This window comes from Podarcis liolepis, assembly GCF_965112155.1.
Source record: "Podarcis liolepis genome assembly, chromosome: 14".
Classification (NCBI taxonomy): domain Eukaryota; kingdom Metazoa; phylum Chordata; class Lepidosauria; order Squamata; family Lacertidae; genus Podarcis; species Podarcis liolepis.
Window position 1 is genome coordinate 20142254 of NC_139569.1, and position 25712 is coordinate 20167965.

General features: G+C 42.3%; 2 protein-coding genes and 1 long non-coding RNA gene across 40 annotated transcripts in view; 2 read left to right on the forward strand and 1 right to left on the reverse strand.

Annotated features, from left to right (window-relative positions):
- The window catches only part of GLYR1 (glyoxylate reductase 1 homolog), a 42666-nt gene extending 27752 nt beyond the window's left edge, over positions 1-14914 (reverse strand). For 26 of the 35 annotated variants that reach the window (XR_014518836.1, XM_083473743.1, XM_083473737.1 and 23 more), the window contains exons 1-3: positions 14782-14914; positions 3945-3981; positions 2289-2368 (exon numbers count right to left, since the gene is read on the reverse strand). Coding sequence is in view for 25 of the 35 variants with exons in the window: in XM_083473743.1 (XP_083329869.1) it covers positions 2289-2368; positions 3945-3981; positions 14782-14837 (173 nt within the window). In the remaining 10 variants the exon portion in view is untranslated. Of the gene's footprint in view, positions 1-2288; positions 2369-3944; positions 3982-14376 lie in introns of all 35 variants that reach the window. The other 9 variants (XM_083473744.1, XM_083473726.1, XM_083473741.1 and 6 more) reach the window with 7 other exon arrangements.
- Positions 8596-9993, forward strand: LOC310692736. Its single transcript, XR_014518872.1, has 2 exons — positions 8596-8784; positions 9202-9993. It is a non-coding gene; the product is annotated as an uncharacterized lncRNA (long non-coding RNA).
- A 521-nt stretch (positions 14915-15435) lies between the features above and the next one.
- UBN1 (ubinuclein 1) overlaps positions 15436-25712 on the forward strand; it is a 28291-nt gene continuing 18014 nt past the window's right edge. For 2 of the 4 annotated variants that reach the window (XM_083473627.1, XM_083473630.1), the window contains exons 1-7: positions 15436-15573; positions 18567-19381; positions 20650-20736; positions 21585-21680; positions 22719-22853; positions 24050-24153; positions 24951-25389. In XM_083473627.1, coding sequence (XP_083329753.1) covers positions 19133-19381; positions 20650-20736; positions 21585-21680; positions 22719-22853; positions 24050-24153; positions 24951-25389 — 1110 coding nt within the window. In that variant the 5' untranslated portion in view covers positions 15436-15573; positions 18567-19132. Of the gene's footprint in view, positions 15574-15649; positions 15980-17390; positions 17495-18566; positions 19382-20649; positions 20737-21584; positions 21681-22718; positions 22854-24049; positions 24154-24950; positions 25390-25712 lie in introns of those variants that run through there. The other 2 variants (XM_083473628.1, XM_083473629.1) reach the window with 2 other exon arrangements.

Below are 25712 nucleotides of genomic sequence, written 5' to 3' on the forward strand. Positions count from 1 at the left end.
CATGGGCAGGGTATAATTAACATTTTTTTAATTATTATTAGTTGTTATTGTTGCAAATATTATACAAATGGGCTGTAAATTAGTTTGTCAGAAGGTACATTGGGTTTTTTCCTTGACTACTTCAGGTTTATGTTGTTTTTCCTCAAAAGTATGGGTGGAAGGCACTTGCCTGAATGCTGCTTCATTACTGGAGGTACTGCTTTGTTTCCATTACAGAAACTGGAGGAGATAACCAGGATTAAGAGCATTATCACACTTTGTCAGATGGAAACTAAATTCCCACTTAAAGTGAATGACTGTGACTTAAAGGCTCACCCGAGGATTAGACACAAGCCACAAAGGGCCATTGAATGATTTTTTTTATTTTATAGAAATAGAAATTCTTATTTTTTATTTAATAGTTTTATATACTGCCCTTCAGCCAAAGATGACAGGACAGTTTAAAGTTTAAATGTAATTTGCATTAACTCTCCTGTTTCTATAAACACAGTAAGGGCTAGAAACTTACTTTGCTTGCCTCAGGAAACTATCTTTTTTGCAATATAATCTTCTATGCCCCCCTCAAATTGCAGCACACAGAGCCCTGCTTATATCTTGCCTTTCCCTTATACATAAGATGTAGTCTGTACTTGAATGAAATATCCACTGCTCAGCAGACAGAAATCATTCAACAAGACATGATTAAGACATTCCTCAGGCCTTGCTCTTTAGCCAACCTCCTTCACCGAATTATATTATAAACTACATGCCATACTGCTATTTGGTTTGGTCTACATGCCATACTGCTATTTAGTTTGGTTTGGTACATCAACGTTTTCATTTTCAATCTGTTCATTAATCTATGCTGGAACTAAACAGCATTCCAGACCATTTGACCCACTTTTCAAGTGCAAATAAAAGCATACTGCAGTTTCTCCCTTCTCCTTTTTTGTTCCCATCTCATGATGTTGTATTACTTCCTACCTGCTCTTCACTATAAGCTCCCATAGCAGGTTACAACAATATAAAAATGTAAGGTTAAAACCAGTTTAAAGAATTTACAAAAAAAATGGAACTACCTAAGGGTGAGGAATAGCAACAGCATTGAAGCACTGACAGGTATGCCCAAATTATTAGAGGACAATGAAATTATGTGGGTGCTTACAGCATCAGATCATTGGTCCATATATCTCAGTAGAAATACTTTGTATAAGTGCAACCTGCAACAAAATGTAGCAACACGGAGTACTTTTTGTTCACTCCCCATTACACTTCTCCTTCCACATGGTTATCAGGTTTTTATTTTTCCTCCTTCAACATTTTGTATCACTGAAGTCTTACGGGGATGTTTGGGGATTTCCCAAACCCCTTTGTTGTTGTTTTCCACTGAAGATTACTGAGCACCCGCAAACCTCTATTGCATCTTGAATCTGCTAATACCTCTCTCTTGTGCGTGGTTGATGCAGTTTGGGCTCCAGCTCCTCAAGCACGGGAAGACTTGAAGCAGAAACAGAGGGATGGATGATTATGATACAATATAGAAGCTTCTCCTGGGGTTGTTCACGCAGTTCCCAATGGGCTGTGCAGACCAAACTGTTTGCAAAATCCACCATGAGGCAAATGCCTGACCCCTTCCCTTGGTTCTCTGTACATGCAACAGAGATCCCTCTTTACTTCCTACTCCACTTGTTTATGGAACCCAGAAGTCTGAATTTTGCAAATGAAGAAGACGGTCAAAAATGCCTGCCTTTGATGGGGGCCGGGAGAGAATGAACTAGATTGCTTTTCAGTTTTTTTACACCAACCAGTTTCTTCCTATTTCACTGGACATCACTGATATCAACTGCAACAATATTCAATATGTAAGTCTGACTTTCAAATTAACAAACCATACATTAAACCTGCAGCCCTCCAGGTATTACTTGACTAGAATGCCCATCATCCCTGACAACTGGCCATGCTAGCTGGGCTGATGGGAGCTGAAGTCCAACATCTGGAGGGCCACAGGTTCCCCAGCCTTGATATAAATCTCAATGCCAACTACATGCTGTCAAATTCTTCCTAATGCAGGGAATGTGGATGTGTGTTAAACTTTCTAAAAAAAAGCTATGGACATTTCTGATGCCTAGGTAAGCTGGTACATCGGCTTCTTCAGCCTTGACCAGCACATAGGCTCTAGAGGTTTCTGCTGCTAGCTGATAAATTAAGACTATTTTTACCGGTCATGAAATTGCACTGTGCCAGCTTTTCTACAAAGGCTCTAAAGTTTAAAAATAGATCCCCCTGGCAGAAAAGAAGTGGGTACATACTGATCTTCAGTCCCAAAAAACTTCACAAAGAAGCACTTCTTCCCACGAGGCTTCTTCAGGTCCTTAGGCGGGTTAACAATCTGAGAGAGAAACACAGGAAGCCACAATTAGAGGTAATAAAAACGGAACTTTTCAAACATTCTCCACACACACAACCCGCTCCAAAATCTTTGCATGTATTGGTAAAGACTTGTGAAACAAGATTATTTGGGGGGGGGATACCTTGTAACTAAAGGTATATTCATGCCAGAAAAATAAGGCCCATATTCCTGAGTGCAGTGCTACTCTTAAAACTTTGGGCTAAGCTTATTACAAAAATGCAAGTAACATGTTTTTACAGGTATATGTAAAAATATCTCATTCTGAGATTTTTCTGGAAATCAATTATGTCAAACTACTTGTGTAACACGTTTTAGGACTCTGGGTCACTAGGATGTACCCTAACAACTTGCACCACTCATGTCAATCAACGAGCAAATGAGGCTATGCTGTTCACAGCATGATGCCTTGCAATCACGCCAGTTACGCTGATATAGACTAAGTTTAGATGGTAATTCTGCAACAGGCTTTGCATAGTTTAGTACACCATACATGACACAGCATCAGGACAGACTGTAATTATCCCTAGAGTAACAAACTGATTGCAAGGTAAATGCTACAAAAGCATCAGCTTTTCAGGAGAAAAATCCAGACATTTGTCACACTCGTCAATCATTTATCCGAGTGAATGGAAGCAATCAAACACTGTACTAATCGGTGATATATCAAATAATGAAATAAAGTAATTGCAGTAACTGTGCCTTTGATTCTAGCACACAGATACTGAATTGATATTGAAACGCCCACACTGAGCTCCTCCTACTAAAATTTTGCTAAGATGTTCCATTCTTTTATACACAGCAGAACTGTGAGAGGCCAGAGAATGAAAAACAGGCTGACAGCATTTCTGTAAGAGAATCGAACCCAAGCAATGAATTATGGTACATGAGCATGCTTTTCCTGCAGATCTAGAGTAACAGCACAAGAGAACAAGACTGAGTAGCTTTGTAAGGTACGAATGACATGGGCACACCATGCCATTGAGGCAACTCCTTTTCACCGGCCCGGCTGAACCAATTAATCTCTACAGGGCCTCCAAGAGCCTGCCCCCAGCAACTGCAGGCCAGGCCAAATATGTGTGATTCCACCAGCATGGCATCTCTTAGCATAACATCATGGAACTTCTGGTGGATATTTAGGCCTAAATCTGGAGCTTTTGCAAAACAAAAATACATTTACAAATAAATCTTTAGCCTTCAAAATTTTCCTTGGGCTGTTATTCATTGTCATTTGAGTGAAAGTCCCACTGAACACAAATGGGACTTATTTCATTCATAAGATCTGATTGCACATTTTATTTGAGGGTGGTGTCAGGGCATATTTATGAAGAAAGGGAAAGCACTTTTTCAGAAAGACAGAAAAAGGGTTAAGTAGCTACATTGATTTCAAAACCCACCTAAACTGGTCTACATTCACTTTGGTTTATGTAACATGCTGTGGGTCAATTGAAATATTGCAGGAAATGTAGATCTACACATCGCATTTGACATTAATAAAAATATGTTACTCCAATAAGGAGAACACCAAAAAGTAAGTGAAGTGCACACTAGAACTCACCTTTCCTGGCCAAGGAGGATATCGGCCCAGCTTCCCCCTATAGAAAAACCAGAAGTCAGCCAATGGTTATGAAAAACAGCAGCAACTCTTCAACATTCTTCACCTACACAGTACTACTAGAAAATAAAACTGAGAGCAATTTAGGGGGGAATTATGAATCCAGGGCAATATTCTTCCATGGATGCTAAAGAATGTCCCCTTCCCTGGAACTGAGGCAAAATCTCGCTAGTATCTTCTTTTGTGCATGTTCCCAAACATAGCAAGTTGACTTACAAACATATCCAGACACATTTGCTGGACTGCCTGCAAAATCAGTCTTTTTTTAAATCATCAAATTTCCCAGCTTCTTCACCTGAAGGAAATTCTTTTTTGCCACAGGCATTCAGGTCAGTGGCTATTTACAATCCTTGTGACAAGCCTCCCAAGGGCAGATGTCAGTAGGACAAATAAAGCAACCAGAAACATGCTTGGTTTTCCTATATTTCAACTACCCCCTTTTCATTTATCCTGCATAAATTGTCTGCATGCATGCTTAGCTTGCGATGAGTACAGATTGCCTCAGGACCACACCAGGTTGAACCTCATAACTGTATTATCCATCGAATCCCAGATAAAAGCCAGCAATTCCTTAAATGCACCACTTTTCAAATTAAAATAGTATCTCTTGGGTTCCACAATATCTGAAGAGCCCAGATCCAAGGACTGTTCACATCTGACTGTTTCCTCACAAAGAGAGCTGCCATACATGGAATAACATTGACACCTATCTACATGATTATATATGAAAACTGAACTCCCTGGAACACATGGTCTCATCTAGACATGTATTCATGACAAAAGACAGGCATGTGAGTTTCAACTTTACAGCTTATAAAATTCTCCACACACACCATGTTGTACTCCTTAGAGATACAGGTGTTCATGTTATGCCCCATCAATATTCTTTCATCACTAAAACCATTAAATCACTTCCCCACAGAAAATGGAGGGAAACAGATTACATATGCTCACAGTACCACTAGACCCTTAGCTTAGGTAGGGTGAATGGTTTTATACATCTTCCATTGTCACAGAACAGAAATGGTTTAAAGTAAAGGTTCTACAAACAATAAAATATGAGCTAACATATAAGAAGCCAATGTTGTGCCTTCTGGATGTTATTGGACAATGGACACTAATTCCCAACATTTCTGACCTTTGGCTGTGGTGGTTGGGGCTGATGGAATTGGGAGTTCAATGACATCTTAAGTGCAACACACTGGTGACTCCTGCCTGGAGGTCAACTGGGAAAAGTACTTAGAAAACAGGCTTTTAAAGGGTAGCGTTCAACTAAATTTTACTCAGAGTAGACTCACTGAAACTAATAGGCCCAACTTAATGACATTAATTAATTTAAAAGGATCTACTCTGACTAAAACTTTGTTGACTACAACCCCAAACCTCTGCATTTTATTTCAGGCAATACAGTGGTACCTCAGGTTACAGACGCTTCAGGTTACAGACTATGCTAACCCAAAAATAGTACCTCGGGTTAAGCACTTTGCTTCAGAATGAGAACAGAAATCGCGCAGCAGTGGGAGGCCCCATTAGCTAAAGTGGTACTTCAGGTTAAGAACAGTTTCAGGTTAAGAATGGACCTCCAGAATGAAATAAGTTCTTAACCCGAGGTACCACTGTATATCTGTCTGATTCCCCACCCTACCCCCCTTGGGGGAAAAGGTTATCTGCAACATTTCCTGACTTTTTTTACTAGGACGCATTTAAGAGAATAGCCCTAAAATTCTAAGTTTGTTTCAGGCTGGTCAAAGAATGTGCATTTTCATTAGCTTCATGTATTGAGGTTCTCTTTAATGCTGCTAAATATGGAAACCTAATGATTTTCTCAGGAAAGAATGTGCTGCAGTCACATTTAAGTAACTTATTCTGAATTGTTCATGCAACTACTTTACATGGAAGGGAAATGGAGTGCACACAGCAGTAAGGTACCTCAAATGCTGGAACTTGTCAGAAATAAAGGGGTGCAGGATATGTTTTGCCCTAGCTATTATATACCAAATAGTTCACTGTCTGATTGTTATACCATTTCTAATAATAGTCCAAGGGGAAAAAATGTTGGTGCATAATGTACAGTTGATTGAAAGACCAAGTCTCAGAGGTCCAGGTGCTATGTTTTTACTTGAGTACAATCTGAAAAACAGGTTATACACACTTTATAATGTCTATTCAGCTTCTTTTCCATGATGCTTCCACAAATCATGTTAATATCTTGTGGATTTTTAGTGGTTCCAAACCTTCTAGGGCCCAAATTGGGCAAAGAATATGAAGGGTTTTGCCTCAAACTCTTACACAAACCAAATTTTGGGAAGAATTTTTAACCCAAGGAATGGAGGGTTGTCTAGAAAAATAATAATGCAGAGATTAAGTATTCCCCTGAGGTAACCACAAAACACTGTAATAATGGTCCTTATTTTGTAGTCTACTAGATAATATACATAAATGCTGTTTCCAATAAATGTTATCCACAATACTGAGGCTATTCCTTATATTTATGTTGCCTTTCTTTGCTGTCTACAAAATCCATGTAAAACAACTTATCATAAAGCTGGTTTTAAATTCATACAGCTTAACACACAAGATGCATAGTCCTTGACTTACGGCCTGTTTATCTCAGTTTAGATTAAACCAGCACAGGCAAGCCATACTGCTAAGCTCAATCAAAATAGTCTGTTTCCATGACTCCACAGGCTTGTTTACAAAAAAAGAAAGAAAAAGCAATAGTGTAACTTGGGCTTAGACTGCAAGAGATAATAGACTGCACAGATCATTATATGCTAAAAGATATAGGCTTGGGACTAGAATGTGCCTTGTGTTTGCAGAAGAGGATGAGTGCCTATGGAGGCTCCCCCCAAAGGGGGGGGGGGCAGAAATATATTAGCTGATTCCTCTCCCCTCCTCCTGCAGTTCCTCTGATACAGTTGCCAATGTTCCTTTTGAAACAGCTTTTCAGGGGACCCAGGGTGGGGAAGAAGTAAATGGCAGAAATCGCTTTCCTCCCTTCCTACAGCAGGAGCATCCAGTGTCTTGACTTGACTCACAGGAACTCTGGATCCTGTCCATACTGTAAAAAAAATATACTAAATAATAAAATAAATAATTTAGGTTTCTTACAACATGAAACACCTGGGCATCCACTGCCAACCCAAAGCTTAAGCTCTCTCTCACACAATCATATTTCTAAGCTACAGTTTGCAGAGCTTTGGTGACAGTTTGCACACTTGGCCATCATAAGACAAGTTACAAACACCATGGTAGGTCAAGGTGGAAACAGCTAGTCCACACAGGAGAAAGACTAATAGGCATGGTTGGGTGGGGGGGAAAGGATTTCCAGTAATTAGGTGGCAGAATCAAATTAAGCAGCAAGTCCTAAAGAATGGAGAAATGCCGTACAGTAATTCTTAGCCTAGACCAGTGTTTCTCAAACTTGGGTCTTAACTGTTGTTGGGACTTGAAGTCTCATCATCCCTGACCACTAGTCCTGCCAGCTAGGGAGTTGTAGTCCAAGAACAGCTGGCAACCCAAGTTTGAGAAACACTGGCCTAGATGATCAGGCCCCTCATATTTTTCAAATTCTCCCAGCAGTTATTGGTCAAGCTGTGCACTTTAAGGCTGCTTGGAACCTGAAGTTAACAACTGAGATAGGCTAAATGCACTGGATTAGACAAACATCATACTTTATTACTATTTGAGAAGCAGTGATGCGGGTTTTCCAGATAATTTTTAGTTAGAAAAATATTGATGCTTTAAACAGCATAATTTGATTTTGAATATTTGACTTCAACTAAATATAAACACACTTGCAGCCCCAAGTTTATATGGATTTTAGGTTTGGCCTTGATTTTAACTGCACAGCCAATCTGATGAATTCATGCTTGGTTTGTATTTGTATTTTACCTATTTACAAAACAAAATGTACTCTCTTCCTTTTTCTAAGATCACATGAAAAACATTTAATTACAACTTTGAAACTGTCATGCAGAAAACAGTTTGTCTAATGTTACACTGGCATGAACTAATGAATTTTACAAAGCAATGAATTTTTAGAAATGAAAATATTTCAGCCCTACATCACTGATGAGAAGTGAAACTGACACAGATACTTACACCTCTTAGACAATTCAATATTATACAATATGTAGATGGAAGCCTTGTAATCAAAATCTTGCTATGGTTTCATTCATTATTAAAAACTGGTCCAACCCTGATGACACCCATGAATACATGATTAAATAGGTAACAATAAAACATGCAACAAAATAGCCAACCGGCAGTCAGCAACATTCTAGCTTAATAAAAATAAAATAAAAACTCAAGAAAAAAGGCAGATTCGGGGTTAGATATGAAAGGTGTTTACAGTGGTACCTCAGGTTACATGCGCTTCAGGTTACACACTCTGCCAACCCAGAAATAGTGCTTCAGGTTAAGAACTTGCTTCAGGATAAGAACAGAAATCAGGCTCCGGCGGCGCGGCAGCAGCAGCAGGCCCCATTAGCTAAAGTGGTGCTTTAGGTTAAGAACAGTTTCAGGTTAAGAACGGACCTCCAGAACAAATTAAGTACTTAACCTGAGGTCCCAGTGTATAGGTGCATAAAAATATGGAGTCTTTTTTATAGGGAGGTCTCATACAGGAATCTACAAGTTTTAGCTGGTGGTCTTAGCCAGCTGTTACTTGCAGATGACCAATGACCTTTTTTTCCATGACACCCAACAAAAAAAGCAGCTCTGGAGAGAAAATGTGACAGTTTCTCACTGCTTTTCAGTACCTTCAAACTGTAATACAGTGGTGCCCCGCAAGACGAAATTAATTCGTTCCGCAATTTTTGTTGTCTAGCGAATTTTTCGTCTTGCGAAGCACGAAATCCCATAGGAATGCATTGAAAATCAATTAATGCGTTCCTATGGTCAAAAAAAGTCCAAACAAAGCCAAATTTGGTACAACAACAGTTTATTAACTGCTCTTTAAAGTCACACATACTGTAAAGAGCAGTTAAAAAATTTAAGGGAAAATAAATTAACTTTATAAACAAAACATGTCTTTGTTTTTAGTCAAAGAAAAAAAGTCGCGAGACGTTTTCGTCTTGCGAAGCAAGCCCATACGGAAAATTCGTCTTGCGAGGCAAATCGCGAACGGAAAAACCTTTCGTCTAGCGAGTTTTTTGTCTTGCGAGGCATTCGTCTTGCGGGGCACCACTGTACAAAGAGTTCTGATGCTTCCAAGTGTATGAAAACACCAACCCAAACTGAGCAGCTGGTCCCTTTCCTCAAATCCTCTGTACAAGTGCTGGGAGATTTGAGGGAAGGGCAGGTTTGTATTTCCTGCTTGGCACAAAACAAGCCCCCCTGCCACTATAATGCAGGAGAAGAGGACTAAGGGATTACTTTCCCTTTTATACAAAACTTATTGAGAAGCAATTTTGCCCCAACAAAATATAAAAAGCTGGTGGGAATTAAATTGGGATATAAACATTGAAGAAGATAAATAGAATTTTTTTATGGACCAAAGCACCATATAAATATGTCAGCAAATCCTAGGAAATATTCACTAAAAACTGCATGGGTGTTATTTAACACTGAGGTGCCTATCTTATACACAGCCCAATAGCTCTCTGTTCTGTTGCAGAGGATGCCAAATTATAGGTACATACCAACATATGTGGTGGGAATGTCTACAAAAAGTAGAATTTTGGAAGAAAGTTTTAAAAAGGTTATCTCAGATTACAGCTCAGATAATTCCAGTAACACCAGCATTAGCCTTACTTAATTTATATATTCCAGATATGGACAAATTAGGAAGGAATTAATATCACATTTATTAACAGCAACTAGAACGGTAATAGCCAGAACTTGGAAAACCTTGAATTTAATGAATATTGATCACTGGTATAGTATAGTCTGGGAAACAATGGAAAAGTTGTTGCAAAAATTGAAGGTGGCAAGGGGACAGAGAAACAAGAATTTTTACAAGGTACGGTGTGATTTTATTAAACATACAGTGGTACCTCAGGCTACATACGCTTCAGGTTACAGACTCTGCTAACCCAGAAATAGTACCTCAGGTTAAGAACTTTGCTTCAGGATGAGAACAGAAATTGTGCTCCAGCAGCGCGAGGCCCCATCAGCTAAAGTGGTGCTTCAGGTTAAGAACGGACCTCCAGAACGAATTAAGTACTTAACCCGAGGTAAAGGTAAACCCTGACCATTAGGTCCAGTCGTGGCCGACTCTGGGGTTGCGGCGCTCATCTCGCTTTACTGGCCAAGGGAGCAGGCGTACAGCTTCCAGGTCATGTGGCCAGCATGATTAAGCTACTTCTGGCAAACCAGAGCAGCGCACGGAAACGCCGTTTACCTTCCTGCTGGAGCGGTACCTATTTATCTACTTGCACTTTGACGTGCTTTCGAACTGCTAGGTTGGCAGGAGCAGGGATCGAGCAACGGGAGCTCACCCCGTCGTGGGGATTCGAACCGCCGACCTTCTGATCAGCAAGTCCTAGGCTCTGTGGTTTAACCCACAGCGCCACCCGCGTCCCTTTAACCCGAGGTACCACTGTAGAAATAAAATAACACATACATTGAAATTTGGCATAGATAAGCAGGCACTATTCATTAGCTTTCCCATATTACTTTGTGTTCTCTAAGCTGATTTATTGAAGAATTCATTTTACTGGTTTATTAAAATCAACCAATTATTATGTATGGTAAAATAATGTTTAGTATTTTACTTCCCTAGTGATCCATTTTTTGTTAGTCACGTCATGTTTTATTATGTCTGTACAAAAAAATGCAGAGATATCATGTGCTGAGATTTGAGTTTGTGGGTGTGCTTCAATTAGATTCACAGTCGCCAACAGCAATCTGGCAAGTGAATTTGTGGAACCCTGACTTCATGCCACTGAAAATTCATCTTCTCCTGCTAGTGTAGGTAGAAGAAGTTATATCAGAAAGCACAAAGGGAAATGAAAGCAATTACCTTTTTCCTGGTGTGGAAGACAGACCACAAATGCCCCTTTCCCTTAAGACAGGCTTTTCCAATCTGTTGCCCTCCAGAAGCTGTTGGAGGGCTATCATCTCTGCCGATACTTACTTCACTGATACTTCTAACACCACTCCTTTTACTGGCTTTGCTGTCCATAAACCAAGAGTGGAGGAACCGTGTGGCCCTCTAGGGGTTACTCGACTACAACTTCCATAATCTATGGCTACCAGCCATGCTGGCTCATAGAAGTTAGAGAAGAACAAAGTTGTTCTACAAAGTGAGCACTACACTTTGTAGATCCAAAAGTTCAAGCAAGCACCAGTTTTTGAAAGTTTGTCATGGGTTACATGTAGGGAACATAACTTTTCCCCTACTTTAGTGATATTAACAGCCATTACACAAGTCCCCATGTTAATCTTGGACCTATTTACAGGGCTAGGAAACAACATTCCTGCCAATAAGCAAAGCAAAGCAATTAAGGAAGGGCCAAAAGCTGCCGTACTAGACACAAACCTGGATGCAAAAGACCAAGAAACAACACTGGCATATAGAACAAGCAACAACCAAGTTGATTGTTGTTATTATTATTATGAGATTAAGTTAGGCTGGCATTCACTCACTCACTCTGCTGCCATCCCTCTTTATAGCACATCTCTCAATATTTGGTGATCATCTAACATACTATATTAGCACATGACTAAATAATCATCAAAGTCAATCCACAAAGCTAAATGTGGATTCCAACTTGAACTCAAATTTAACGACTTCACAAATTGAGTACAACTTCCAACACAGACTGGAAATGCATCATCTGAATAAATCACATTCTAGCTACTCTGTTAGCAAGTCTAATGAGAAATCTGAGATGGTTATTGCCAGGATTGTATAATTACTTTTCTTTGGTATATAAATTAATACAAACTTGCAAGTTGAGTATATAGCTATTTGTTTCAAAGTTAAAACAAATCTGTTTAAGACCACCATTTAGAAGAATTAACAGAAACACTAAATAAAAAAATGCTTAATAGAAGCCATTATTAGAGCAAAAAAAATAGGAATATGATTTCTTCGCATGGCAGAGGTATCTGCCAATAAGCCACACTTATATGTAAAGATGAATAAATGCCAGTTTTTCCAGATTATCAATAGCTGCTCCAAAAACTTTGCCATTCACCATGTTCTCTTGGGAGCAAAATCTGTGTACTGTAGTTCTAGTGGTATATGACCCATCTTGAGGACACAAAAATAAATTGCTCAGTGGCTCTTGAACTAAGTCATATTGCTCAGACACCACTGCTCAATGAAGACAGGGCTTTAACTACCAGAAGCAGACTCACTACTTGCTTGGCATTCAATGGCCTTGAGCTACTACCCTGGAAAAAACCCAGGCTTCACAGGCCCAGATAAAAATTTCATAGAATTACGTCTTGCTTCCAGTTCTGTATTTGTGCACCAACTCCAGCACAGTCACATATAATTACTGGCTCCTTCTCTTACAAAAGGTGGCCATTACACTGGCAATTCCAGATGATTACCCCATTTGGTACCTCAACCCTAACACAACCAAGCAATGACACCAACCCTGCATTTAAGCACCGGCCTAGAAACCATAAAGGGACTAATGCATAAAACTGAGTACATAAAATTCTATGCTAGTGAATGAATGGGCTGGCAGAGAATCAGATGAGGAAAGTGCCCACCCCCAGCACAGAAATACAACAGTTTGCTGCAAGAGTGCGACCCTCCATCTCTTTTTTGCCAATCCCCAGAAGCCTAGCAAACATTTTTGCAGCCTAACAATGTTATTTCCAGAGTATCCTCACTGCATTATGTGGGATTTTCAACAATCACTTTGTGCTTGTTAATTAAGAACATAATTTGAAGTTCTGGTTTTTGTAAAAAATATTTTTGGGCATATAATGAAGAGACAGTCAAGATGTATCAAATAATTTTATGGAACAGCTCCCTTGTGGCTCTTAGTGCATAATATGATTGTGGGAAGTCACAAAGGAGCAGGGAGAAAAGGGTTTGTATTACTCATTGAACAAATTCCAATGTAGCTCAACTTATTTGCCCACTTCTAAACTATGCGTTAACAAAAGCCATACATTCTGTTGTTATAACATTCTAGAAAGAATCCAAGTTTAGAAAGCATTTTTTGCAGAGTAACTACTACACTTCATTATAATTTAAACCTGGTTAGCTGTTGTACTGGGGGCAGGTTCCTCGGTTTTTCAAGTAACTCAATTGGACTAACTAGTCTAAAAAAGGAAAGTATCCTTTTGGTAGAGAAGCCATTACACTTTTCATGCTTCCCATTCGTAAAGTGGCTGCATTGGTGATCTATCCCACAAGACAAAATGAGAATAAAAATGAGAACAAAAGCTTCTGAGGACACTACCCAGTGCACACTTACGTGGAAGTATGCTCCCCTAAACTTAGTGGAACTTACTTCAGAGTAAATATCAATAGGATTACAATATAAAACCTGAGTTTAAATCCCAGCTCAGCTATGGACTAACTCGGTGGCTTTGGCCAAGTCACTACCTCTCCACTTCAGATCCTGCAAAGAAGAACAGCAGCAACCTGAATCACAGGGTTGCTGTAAAAGTAAAATAAAACAGTAAGACAGTTGTACATTAAGCGTGTTATTTAAAATAACTATCATTATTCATAACTTTGTGTGTGACAACTCTGCTTTAAGTACTCATTGCAATTTACAATGATTTCAAGAAGTCAGATTTCAACAGTAAACAATAGCTTCCGGAACAACTCTCACTGAATTTAGTCGGTCCAATTAAAAGGATCACTCATCGAGCCACCTAGAGCTCCATTTATTTAGCAGTAACCTTGATTTGAATTTTCAAAGTCCTTTTAATTAATTCATTATTGTGCAATTCTAATTACAATCTTTGCTCCATTCCGGAATACGTCAGTGCCATTTTCTCCATGATGCTGTCTAAAAACTAAAACTAAAGGAAAAAAGTAGCTTGCTTAAGGCTTCAATAAAGTTTGATCCTAAGACTTCCTGGCTCACACTGAGTGCTGGCAGGAATTTACCCTTGGCTCCATTTCTATTACCAAAAGACCAACCCAATTGATGCGGAATATCCCTTCCTCACAAGTTTGCCAGCTTACTGATAATATTAGCACGCACTCCCCCCCCTCCCCACAACCAAGTTTGCCTCTTTACCTCAGTTTCTTCCAGTATTAGAAATGCAGAAAACCAGAGGAGGCCCAAGCCTCTTAACTATTGAAGTTGCGTGTTTAGGAAACTGTAGTGGCCCCCAATATGGCTACATTTAATGGAAGCCATGGGGTGGTGTTTCAGATTTAACTCCTCCCCATCTCCCGACCACCCGGATAATGTTACTCGTTTTCTCCGCTCACACCAAAGCTTACCTTTCTCTGTCTCTTAAAAGTGAACTCCTCTCACGCGCAACATGCCCCAGGCCGCGCCGCCCTTCGAGTCGAGTCGCCAGCAGCCCCCCTACGACTTCCTCCACCCCCTTAAAGGTGGCAAATTTCCCCTCCAGGAAGGTGGTCGGGAGGCAAATCTAGCCCCACATCCCGCCCCAAGTCCTCGCGGGGCTGACTTGCCCGTGCCTCCTCCCACAAGGCGAGTCCGTGTTTGTGCCTGAGGAAGGGGGGGGGGTGTCTCTCCCTCGCAGGGCTCTGCCCACAAACGGCGGCGATGGCCGCCTACGGGCTTACGAGGCCCAGGCCAGAAGATTCAGCTTTTCCCGTTTCACCCCTTTCTAGAGGGGAGGCGCCCCCCAACCGCCCCGGTGCCACCCCGCAACTCACCACACCAGGTCTCCGAGCCGCAGGTTCACAGGAACAGCCGCCGCAGCCGCAGCCATTTTCCTGACCCGGCCGGCACCGTCGCTGTTGCTGCTGCCGCCGCCGCTACCACCTCCTCCTCCTCTACAGCCGACGCCGCCACACCCCTCCTCAGACTCCCCCTCCTTCCGCCCCTCAGCAGCCAGAATTGGCAGCGACGATGATCCCTACTGCTATTCCTCTTCCTTCCTTCTCTCTCTCGCTCTCTCTCTCCCCCCCTCCCACTCTGCCGCAGAGCCTACCGGGACACTGGCTGGCGCGCGCGCAGCACGCACTCCGTCGCCGCCCCCTCCCTCCTTTCCTCAACAGCAGCAGCAATACAAAGACCGACAGGAGGGGAAGAGGAGAGATGGATGGAAAGCGATGCCCTGTAAGATCAGCGCGCTCTCTGATAGGCCGGCCCTTTGCATGTGACGCGGGAGAGCTCCGCGCGTGACCTCTCCCCCGCCCCCCTCTTCTCCTGCTCTGCTTGTCAAAAAGCGAAGAGCGCGAGCGCGTTCCGTTGGGGTCACGTGACGCGGGCCTCGGGGGTTTCCCTCCAACCCTGGCTTGTTGTTTTTCGTTCTCTCCGCCCTCTCCCCTTGCACGTGACTTGAGAGCGAGGAATTGGATCCGGCGGCGGCGGCAGTTGCAGCAGCGGCGGCGCTTGCGAGAAGGGTTAGCTGCTGAGGCCGCGGCAACGGTTTGAGGTAGCCGGAGGGAAGGCGGAGAGGTGCCGCGAGGCGAGCTTGGAGTCGAAGAAATGGAGGCGCGCCGGTAAGCGTTGCTTTCGGGTAGAGGGTGGGAGAAGGGACAAACCTCCCCAGGCGCTCCAAAGCGCCTCCCTCGTTACCAGGGGCAACGGGGCCTTCCTTTCGCCACCTCGCCGGCTGGGAATAACCGACACCTTTTCTTTGAACCCCCCGCCCCCCCGCCCGATTAACCCGGACTTGGAGATGAGCTTCGGCCTTCTCCTCTCTTTCCCCCTAATACATAATGCAGGGGAAATGTGCGCGTGGGTGGGCAGCCCTTGCAGAGTGTTGGAAATTGCCATTTGTGCTTCTGCATTTATTTTGGGTGCATGGATCGGTGCGGGGGAGGGGAGTTGGATACCGCGAAGCCTGAACGAGGAGGAGGGGGAATCTTTTCATAGCCTCTTACACGCCACACCGGAAAACCCTTAGTGAGTTACATCAGTAACTACTACCTGGGATGTCTGTAAACAAAACCTCCATGTGCTGTAGCAGTCTACGTCAGCGCTAGATGCTATGGGTAAATAAAGGTGCAGGCGTGGGGGGGGGGGAGGACCATAGTTCTGCTTTTGTGGGCTTCCTGGAGAAGCTTTCTTGACTGCTTTTGGAAATTGGGAGTGTTGGATCACACCAGCAGTGGAGGGAACTTGTACGCCTCCAGATGTTCTTGGGCTCTGCACTCCCATCACTCCTCAGGATTATTGGCCATGTTGCTGCGGCTGGTGGGAGTTGGGCCTCAGATTTTCCCACTTTGGGGGTTAAGTAGATATGTCAAGATAGATCTTGTACCCTTGCTGGTGTCTTTTGGACAACAGCACAATGGGGCTTCCCTATATTGAGACAGTGTACCTCTGAATACTAGGGGCAAGTCCAGAGGAAACAGCCAGACATCTATCTGACCCATCAGTGTGTGAGAGAGAATGTTGAAGCAGGTGGACTTTGTTCAGATCCTGCAAGGCAATTAACCTATTTCTGTGTTTCAAATACTTTGCACTTGCATTAATTACATTTCCTTAGTGTCCAGAACATGCCACACATGTTATTTCAACCATCCTTTTAGTCATAAAACGTGAGCTAGTGGTTTTATCTCTGCATTCCAAATTATGAGGTGGTTGTGGTGAGGTTTGAAGGGTGGGTTGTTCAAAGGCCACCTTCTAAGTTTATATGATTTAAACTTTGGACTTCCCAGCTTTGCTAAGCAGCACATCATGCCAACTTTTCTACCTTATTTTCGAGCTTAGCTTTCCTACAGTGAACCTCACTTAGATAAAGGAGGCGGGTGGGGAGTGACTAAATGCCAGAAAACAATAAAGAAAAATTGGCCTGTTGTTGCCATGGGGACCAGAAGCATGCATTCCATTAACACTCTGGAAACTGAAATAAGTTCTATAAATAAAGGAATGCTATATGTGAATGCCTGGGCTACTTGGATTTCGCAGGCCTAATCCTGTTATTGTGCCATTGCACTGACAGGAAAGTGGATTGGTTTTGTTCTGACACTCAACCTGATGCTGTCAAGACAGAGCAGAACAGAGTGTAGTTGTTAGCATCCATCTGTCTTGAGAGACAAAGGAATGTGTCTCCAGGGGTGAAGCCAAACCACTGGAGAGTCACAGCGCTTGCTGTGGCTGCAGAGACTTGTAACTCGTAGCTGTTGCCTCCTGTATTGTTTTTGCTGCGTTAGCAGCACTGAAGTAATCTCTCCGGGGTGCCAACCTGGGCAGTGTGTATGGAGGTTTTGGGTTACCCAGACAACAAGAACCCACTCTTGGCCTTGCTGATGTGGTCCAAAGGGAAACATAGCAATACATTTGGCATCAGCTTGAGCTGCAGGAGTTGCTGGAAAGAGGCATACAAGACAACTGTCTTAGGGACTCCACTCCGGATTTGTGTAGGGTTTATTCCTTTGCCTTTTCTTCTCCCAAGGATTTCCCACAAGGCAGTGGGTACAGATTTTTCCTTGGGGTTTACTCACAAAGCAACGGGTGGGGGAGTCATTTGAAAAAGAGACTTTTGTAGCAGGTGCCCCCAAGGACATGACTCACACAAATGTATTCTCCAAAGCATGTTGTTTGTGTGCATCTCACTTTCTGTGTCATGGGGAAACAAAGTACTATGTTACTGCTGTACATTGAACAGTCAGTCATTCAGCAGCAACATCTCCAGTTGTAGATATTTTATTTGGGAACAGTTCCTCATCCAAGCTGCCGCAATTGGCTTTTTCTCTCATCACTATTTAGAGGACTTTCTGTCTGTCAGTTTTCACTCTAGAGAGTGGATCATCTAATACTTTGTGTAATAATTTTGTTGATTATCTTCTATTGGCATGAAGCATTTGCATCCACAATCTGTCAGAGCCCAAACCATGTCTATTGGTTACTGCCAATCCTAAAAAAGTAAGAATTGCTTTGTTGGCTTAAGAACAAATGTTTATGCTTAGCACTCTGTTCCCAAATGTGCCCCGATGAGTGCTCAGAGAGGGTGTAATAGTGACTAAGCTTTTATTGGTTGGTCTCTGCCAACTGGTAAGGACAAGCATGCTTTTTCTGAACCTGGAGCTTCCATTGCTGCCTGTTATGGCTAATATTTTTGGGTATGCATGTTCTCTATGAATTTAATGCTTTTCTGAAATCATTTGTTTAGTAGCAATTACTACATTTCATGGCATCCAACTGTGTAATTGAGTATTGTGTGGAAAAATTATTTGCTTGGACGTTCAGAGATCTCATCCAGTTACAGCAGGAGTGGGGAACATTTGGACCTCCAGATGTTGCTGAACTACAGGTCCTATCAGCCCTGGCCATTGGCCATACATGCTAGGGCTGATGGCACTTGTAGTTCAGCAGCATCTGGAGGGCTAGAGTATCCCTACCTGAGTTACCGGGTACAGTCATTATTCAGTACAGCACCAGACCTGCCAGACAGGCCTCATTTGAAACATAGTCCATGGAGGAACAGAAATTGTGTGTTCACCTGTTCTGTTTTTTGTGGCTGGAACTTTCTGATTTTGTCTTTTAGGTAGAAATATGAAGATACGTCTTTGGAAAGAAGTTTCAGAGTACTATCTACATGCCACGGATCTGGATTCGTTTGGGTCTGAATGCTAGCAGATCGGCATTTGTATTCAGCAGAAGGCCGGAGCATATGTGTTCAGTGTTTTTTGCATTATGTCAGTTCCCAGTGTGGGAAATTCTCTGATGTGGAGTAACATAGCCCAGACTGACCTTTCCGGCCAATGTCACAATGAAACTGATTCCATAAAAGTTGCACTGTTCAGAAAGTTCTTTCTTTCTTTCCTTCACGTTTGGCTTGAAGCAGAGTTGTGCTGCATAAACTTCAAGGGCCACATGCTGACCTGCAGTGGTGTGGCTATGGGATGATGATTCTTCTCCTCTTATGAAAGCAGAGATTGTTGCATTGTTTTTCTTAAAACGCAGGAATCTAGCATATCTATTAATTTCTGCATTTGGCATCCATCTGTGCGTGTTTTCCAGTGGTGATGCCCTCATGTATATACTAGTCAAGACTTTGGCCTAGACTGTTGGAAACCATGCCATGATAGCAACTACAACGTAAGTCTAGCCATGACGGAACCCCACAGGGTCCAGCTCACCTCTCTGTCTGGTCCACTGAGCACCACTTTACTGAAAAAGCCTCGCCGGGAGGACATCACAGGAACAGAGCACCCCCCGGAATCTGAACCTGCGGCTGCAGCAGTTCGCATTGCCCTCACCCTTTTTGAGCCAGATCACAAGCGCTGTCCTGAGTTCTTTTATCCAGAGCTGCTGAAGAATACACGAGGGAAAGGGAAAAGCAGTTCCACAGGAGAAAAAGTATGTGGACATCTTATTGTTCCTGTTGCACATTCTTTAGTTGTGCATTTCAAAAACCCCACAACAAAGCTTTGAGATCTCTTAAGGATGGTGGACACCTGGCTTGACAGCAGTACATGTAAAAAAGATCTAGGGGTCTTAGTAGACCTCAAGTCTTAACATGGGTAAAGAGTGTGATGCAGCAGCAAAAAAATAATAATACAGTTCTAGGGTGCATCAACAGAAGTATAGTGTCCAGATGAAGGGAAGTAATAGTGCCACTGTATTCTGCCTTGATCAGACCCCACCTGGAGGACTGTGTTCATCCAGCCACCATTTTATTTGCATTCCAAATTTCCATAGCCATAACCATGCTCAAGGTGGCTTACAACATGGGGGGGGGGGGAATCAAAATTGCAAATGTAACAAAACTAGCTATGAAGAAGCAAACCGTCAAAAAGTACACAATCAAACTGAACAATTCCCACGTAAATCATAAAATCTAAAAGAAAGATTCATATCAATAATGGCAACCCTCCTCCACCACAAACAATACCCCAGCCCAGTTCTTAGCACCACAGTTTAAGAAATATATTTACAAGCTGGAATGTGCATGGAGGAGGGCAACCAAAGTGATCAGGGGTCTGGAAACAAAGCCTTCTGAGGAACAGTTGAGGGAGTTAGGTATGTTTAGCCTGGAGAAGAGAAGACTGAGGGGTTATGGTGGCCATTTTCAAATGTCCTTCCTTGGAGGTTTTTTAAACAGGTTGGATGGGCATATCTTACTGGGAAGATATAAGAAAACCTATAAGATATAGATGAAATTAATTATTAAGCAAATCAGATAATCAAATGTGATGGGAATATAATTAATCAAATAAGATGGGAAGGAGAGCTGATGCTAATATTTGATCTGGGACTAAAACTTGAATCTCTATGGTCTTCACATATGTTCTTGCTGCTAAACAACACTGAAAAGTTTGTTTACAATGATTATTTTTAGGGCACATACTTGACAAATTTCTTTCCCGTGTGGCTGCTGGGTGTTTTTACTTTTTATTTTTAGTCTTTTAGACTGGAAGCCCAAGGGCAAGCTCTCCTGGTTTTGTCAATGCGATCTCCTACAAGCATGAACCAAGTCCCCACCTTTCCAACACACCGTGTCTGCAAGCATGAATATTCCAGACTCTCTCTTGGCCCTTGAGATAAAAGAGGCATCTCTCTGAAACAGTGTGACAACTGACTCAATTCTGATGTTGTTCACCTCCCTTTTTGCTTCCCCCCTACAGAAAAAAGACCTTGCCGATCCCTTCAATGATGAGGAAAAGGAGAGGCATAAAGCAGAGGCGCTTGCCAGGAAGCTTGAAGAGAAATATGTACGTTTCTTCATTGTGGCCATGTACCAGAATAAAGTCTTGGTTTTAGCTTTCTTCATAGAAATGTTGTCTTTAACACCAGGGTGATTCTTGTGTTTATATTCATGTTAGGAGTGTGTATACAACTAAGAACTGCTATGGTAATTACTATAGGCTGGTGCCTGATAAAGTGATGTGTGCAGCACCAGTATTCAGGGAATATGAATATTTACATCTCTCTCTCCCTTCGAAAAGCTCATGGCTGTGTGCATGGTTCTCCCCTATCCATTTTATCTTCACAACAATCCTACTGGGTAGGCTGAGATAAGGGATAATGACTAGTCGAAAGTTACCTAGCGATCTTCAGGCTAGTTTGTTTGGGCTGTGGGATATGGGAATTGAGGTCCAGGCTTCCACATCTGCCCCTGCCACCAGCAGGAGGTTCTGCAGGTGACAGATTTCAGCAATGGAAGTGTATTTGATCCATTGGACCAAAGAGCTTCTATGAATGGTTGCAATTGGGGGGACGGGGACCAATGGCTAAAATGTTTCTATTTGGAATAAAGTTAAATTGATATTTTAATCTACTCCTTGACAATACCTGATGGATGCTTATTTTTATATGTTTTATTACAAATATTGTGTACGTGTGTTTTAAATTCAATTTTTCCTCTCTGATTATTTGTATGGGGTTATTGGGTTGTTATTATTATTATTTTGATTATGTAGTTTGTGTTTTTATGTTGTGATTTTATCCTGCGAACCGCCCTGAGACCTGTCGGTATAGGGTAGTGTATAAATTTAATTAATAATAATAGCTTGCCTTCTCTGGGGCCATTATGGGTAACCATCAGCCTTTCTTGTTTCAGGGTGGAAAGAAGCGCAGGAAAGATCGTGTCCAGGACCTGATAGATATGGGATATGGATACGATGAATCCGATTCTTTCATTGATAATTCTGAAGCAGTGAGTAGCAGTGGAGGGCTCTGGTTCCCAACAATAAAGCAGGTGATGAAGCTGTCTGCCCTAGCAGCAGTGGGTGCTCCAGGTAGGGTGAACATCCAGGCCACATCTGCACAGAGACCTGGTTTGGAGGCTGTGTTTCCAGGTTCCAGAGCTATGTTGTTTTTCCTGCCTGCAGGTAGGGCTGGTAGTGTCCTCTTGTCTGACAGTAAGAGCTGTTTGACAGTGGAACGGTCTCCCTGGAATGGGGGTGTGGACTCTCCTTCCTTGGAGGTTTTTAAGCAGAGTTTAGACAGCCATCTGTCAGGGTTGCCTTAGCTGAGATTCCTGCATTGCAGGGGGTTGAACTAGATGACCTTTGGGGTACCTTCCAACCGATTCTGTGAAAGCCTGGAGAAGCGCTACCAGTCAGTGTAGATGATACTGACCTCGATGGGCCAGTGAAATGACTTGGTGTAAGGCAGCATCTTACCTTCCTGTAGTTTCTGGGTCATCTTCAGATTCATTCTCCTGCATGTGCCTTTTACTCTGTAGACTCTTTGGGTCTTAAATATTGCAATTGCTGGGGTAAATTTATTAAACAATTCACACTATAAAACAGTTGCCATTTGGAACCCCTCCCCAACCTACTGCAAATTGCCCAATGATCGGTAGATATTCCTGCCCCTGCTCTAGAGGACCCTAGGACCTGGGTGCATGTTTAGAGCTTTTCCCCCTTTCTTTTCTTCCTAGAAGACTGGATTTTAGCATACATAGCCTGAAGGGGGGGGGGAAGGGTTTGGGAGTGGGAGCTGTTGCACCCAAAACAAAACAGGGAAAATCAGGGCACAAAGCTAGGCATTATAGTCAGGGCAGTTAATAAAGATGAGGGAAGAGAATGTACAAAATGATGCAGCTGTAAGAATCTGGTGTTTTTGCATGTCCAAAGTGACTTCAAGGCCAATTCACTGGAAAAGTGAGCATGGTTTCATTGGGGTTCTTTCACACATACACCCATCGGTTCTACAAGACTGCTGACTGATCTCTCCTCTTTGCCCCCAGTACGATGAGCTCGTTCCAGCATCTCTAACAACCAAGTATGGAGGCTTTTACATCAACTCTGGAACACTACAGTTCCGGCAGGCTTCGGAGTCGGAGGATGACTTTATCAAAGAGAAAAAGAAGAAATCACCTAAGGTCTGGGAATAAGATGCTCTGGGTGCTTTCTTTTTTAAATAGAGCCTTCAATAAAGTGTGGTTTTGTTGGCTTACAAAATGTGACTGCAGACGAAGGGGTCAGTGGGTGGATATAATATTTTGTTATCTGAAAGAAGCCCAAAGGCTGAAATTATGTGTGGACTTACTTACCCCAAGCAAAGCAGAAAATATAAAAATAGTTGTTCAGCATAGAGGACATAAAGACCTTCAGTGCACTCTTGACAAATCAGGAAGTAGATGGTTTATAATTTACCCTGCTTGCAGTTCATATTGTAAGCAACACAGAGTGACCCCTTTAATGGAAGGTTATAGTGACTGAGGTTACCTCATAGCTAGTAGGCTTTCCCTCCCTTTAAAAAGAAATGAAAGTGCTACCTGTGGTTTATAGTTCATGGGTAGGAGGAAATCAATGGACTTACATTAGTCACGTCCATTAATTTGTTCAGAGTGTTTCTCCGGGTCCCGTCTGCAATGTACATTTAAAGCAATTTACCACTTTAAATAGTCATAGCTTCCCCCAAAGTATCATGGGAATTGTTGTTTGTTAAGGGTGCTGAGAGAGCTACAGTTCCCAGAGTGGTTTAACAATCAATCCCTCTTTTCAGAGAACTTCGGGAATTAAAGCTCTGGAATGGGAATAGTGTTCTCCAAATCACTTTCAGCACCCTTAACAGTTCATAGGGTGTCTTGTGAGAAGCCATGGCTGTTTAAAGTCGTAGTGCTTTAAATGTATAGTGCAGATGGGGCCTTAGTTGGATCCAACTCACTAATTTCATTCTGTGGGTGACTTCATTGAATCTGGTAGCTGAAAGAGATGAGGAATCTTCTCTTGGTCTTTGCATGACTCCAAGCTGTTGTTCTAGTATTGGGGGCTGCCTGAGAAAGTGTTTTGCAGCCCTCTTTGGGCTTGGAGACGATCCTTAACAACCTTATATCTTCCTTGCCCTTAGAGATGCTTCATCTTTTCCTTTTACCATAATGGAGAGTTAATCACTTGTTAGCAAGCGTGTTCATGAATGACTACATGCCTGAGCAGCACCTTTCTCTCTTTTCATAAAGGTGTTGCTCAGGCATGTAAATCCATCCATGAACACTCTTGCTAACAAGTGATTAAATCACTTAGTGTCTTCTTAGGTGCTACGTAATGACAATTGTTAAAATTATTTAATTCCCAGAAACGAAAATTAAAAGAAGGAGGTGAGAAGATGAAGAAAAAGAAGAAAGATGATTCTTATGAGAAAGAAAAGAAATCTAAAAAATCTAAGTTTCCCAAAACTGGGTAAGTCAGCTATTTGTATCAAAGTGCTTTTTTTAATAGATGGGTATCATCTTTCTCCTAGATGGAACTTCTTTTGTGGATTTTAAAAAGGAAACACTAGAAAAACAATTCTAAGCCTTGGAGTGGGATATCTAAATTAGGCTCAAATCCCTCTTTTTGCCACCAGTTTTCCAGATTTGTGTTAATCAAATCTCTGTTATAAACAAACCAGGAAGGTTGTGAGGGTGAGCAAGATAAGGATTATGAATTATTTTGCATGATGCAGAAATAAATGCTATAGATGATTTTAAAAATGAGTTGGCAAGAATTTATTTTGATATAGAGCTTGTTCAGATGACCCAGCAGCGAAAAGGAGTCACGTGACTGGTCATGATTTCCTTTGTGATAGAGCAGTAAAATGAATAATGATTCTAGAAGAAATGACTCTTAAGTTATTGACTTCCACAAATACGTGTACGTTCACGCAAGTAACTTTATTTCCCCTGTCCTCTAAAATAGCACAATAAAATCTTCCTCTTACCAATTTGCAGTTAGGACAGAATGTGTCACCTTATATAATCTGCACTGCCTCAAGCATTGCTGAAGGTTGGAGAGTTTATATGATTTACTCACAGGCTGAAAGTCTCTGTGCATTTCCCTGCAAGTTCCATGGAACATAGTGTGGCATCTGAAATAACACGTTTAGGATTCTACCATAACAATCAAATTAAAGTTCAGTGCTAGGGCACTGTTAGGTTGTCGGTGCTCAACTGGCTGGACACCTTACTTCCCTCATATGTACCATGTTTCCTTTATAGTTTCACAGCCCTGAATGCAAGCAAGGAAAAGAAGAAGAAGAAATATTCTGGAGCCCCAAGTTACAAGGAAATGCTGAAGAAGTTTCAAAAGGAAAAGGAAGCTCAGAAGAAGCGGGACGACGAGCCAAAGCTTATTGTCCCTTCTCTGGCTGAAACTCCAACACCGCGGGAAGTGGAAAGCCTGCCCGATCCGCTCCTCTCTTTCTTTGGCCACAGCAGTGACAATGAGCTCCTTCAAGCTGCCTCAGCCATGGACTCCCTGACAGATCTTGATCTAGAACAGCTGTTCAATGAATCTCCAGAAGAAAGCCCTTTCCATGACATGGAAGATGGGAGTGACCCTCTTGGGATGGGTCTAGAGCAGGACATCAAGCAGCCCCTCTCCCTCCCTGAAGGACTTCCAGGATCACTGGAGAAGCGCATTGAGGAACTGACACAGGTAACAGCAGATCATACCGGATGTGGCAATTGATGTCTCTTACAGGATAGACAATAGGTACAGTTCTTCAGGCTAGGAAGCAGCCTCAGGCAGAGTCAAGAACGCTGGTCCATCTAGCCCAGTCTTGTCTTCACTTCCCGGCCGTGGCTTTGCAGAGTTTTAGGCAGGGGTTTTTCTTTCCTTTATTTGGGGGTGCCAGGGATGGAAACTGACCTTTTGCATGCAAAGCGTGTGATCTCCCCTATGGTTGCTGCTTGCTTCCATGTTTTGAAGAGGTTCTTTATGGAAAGCCAGTTTGAAATATGGTGCACACAGGACAGCAG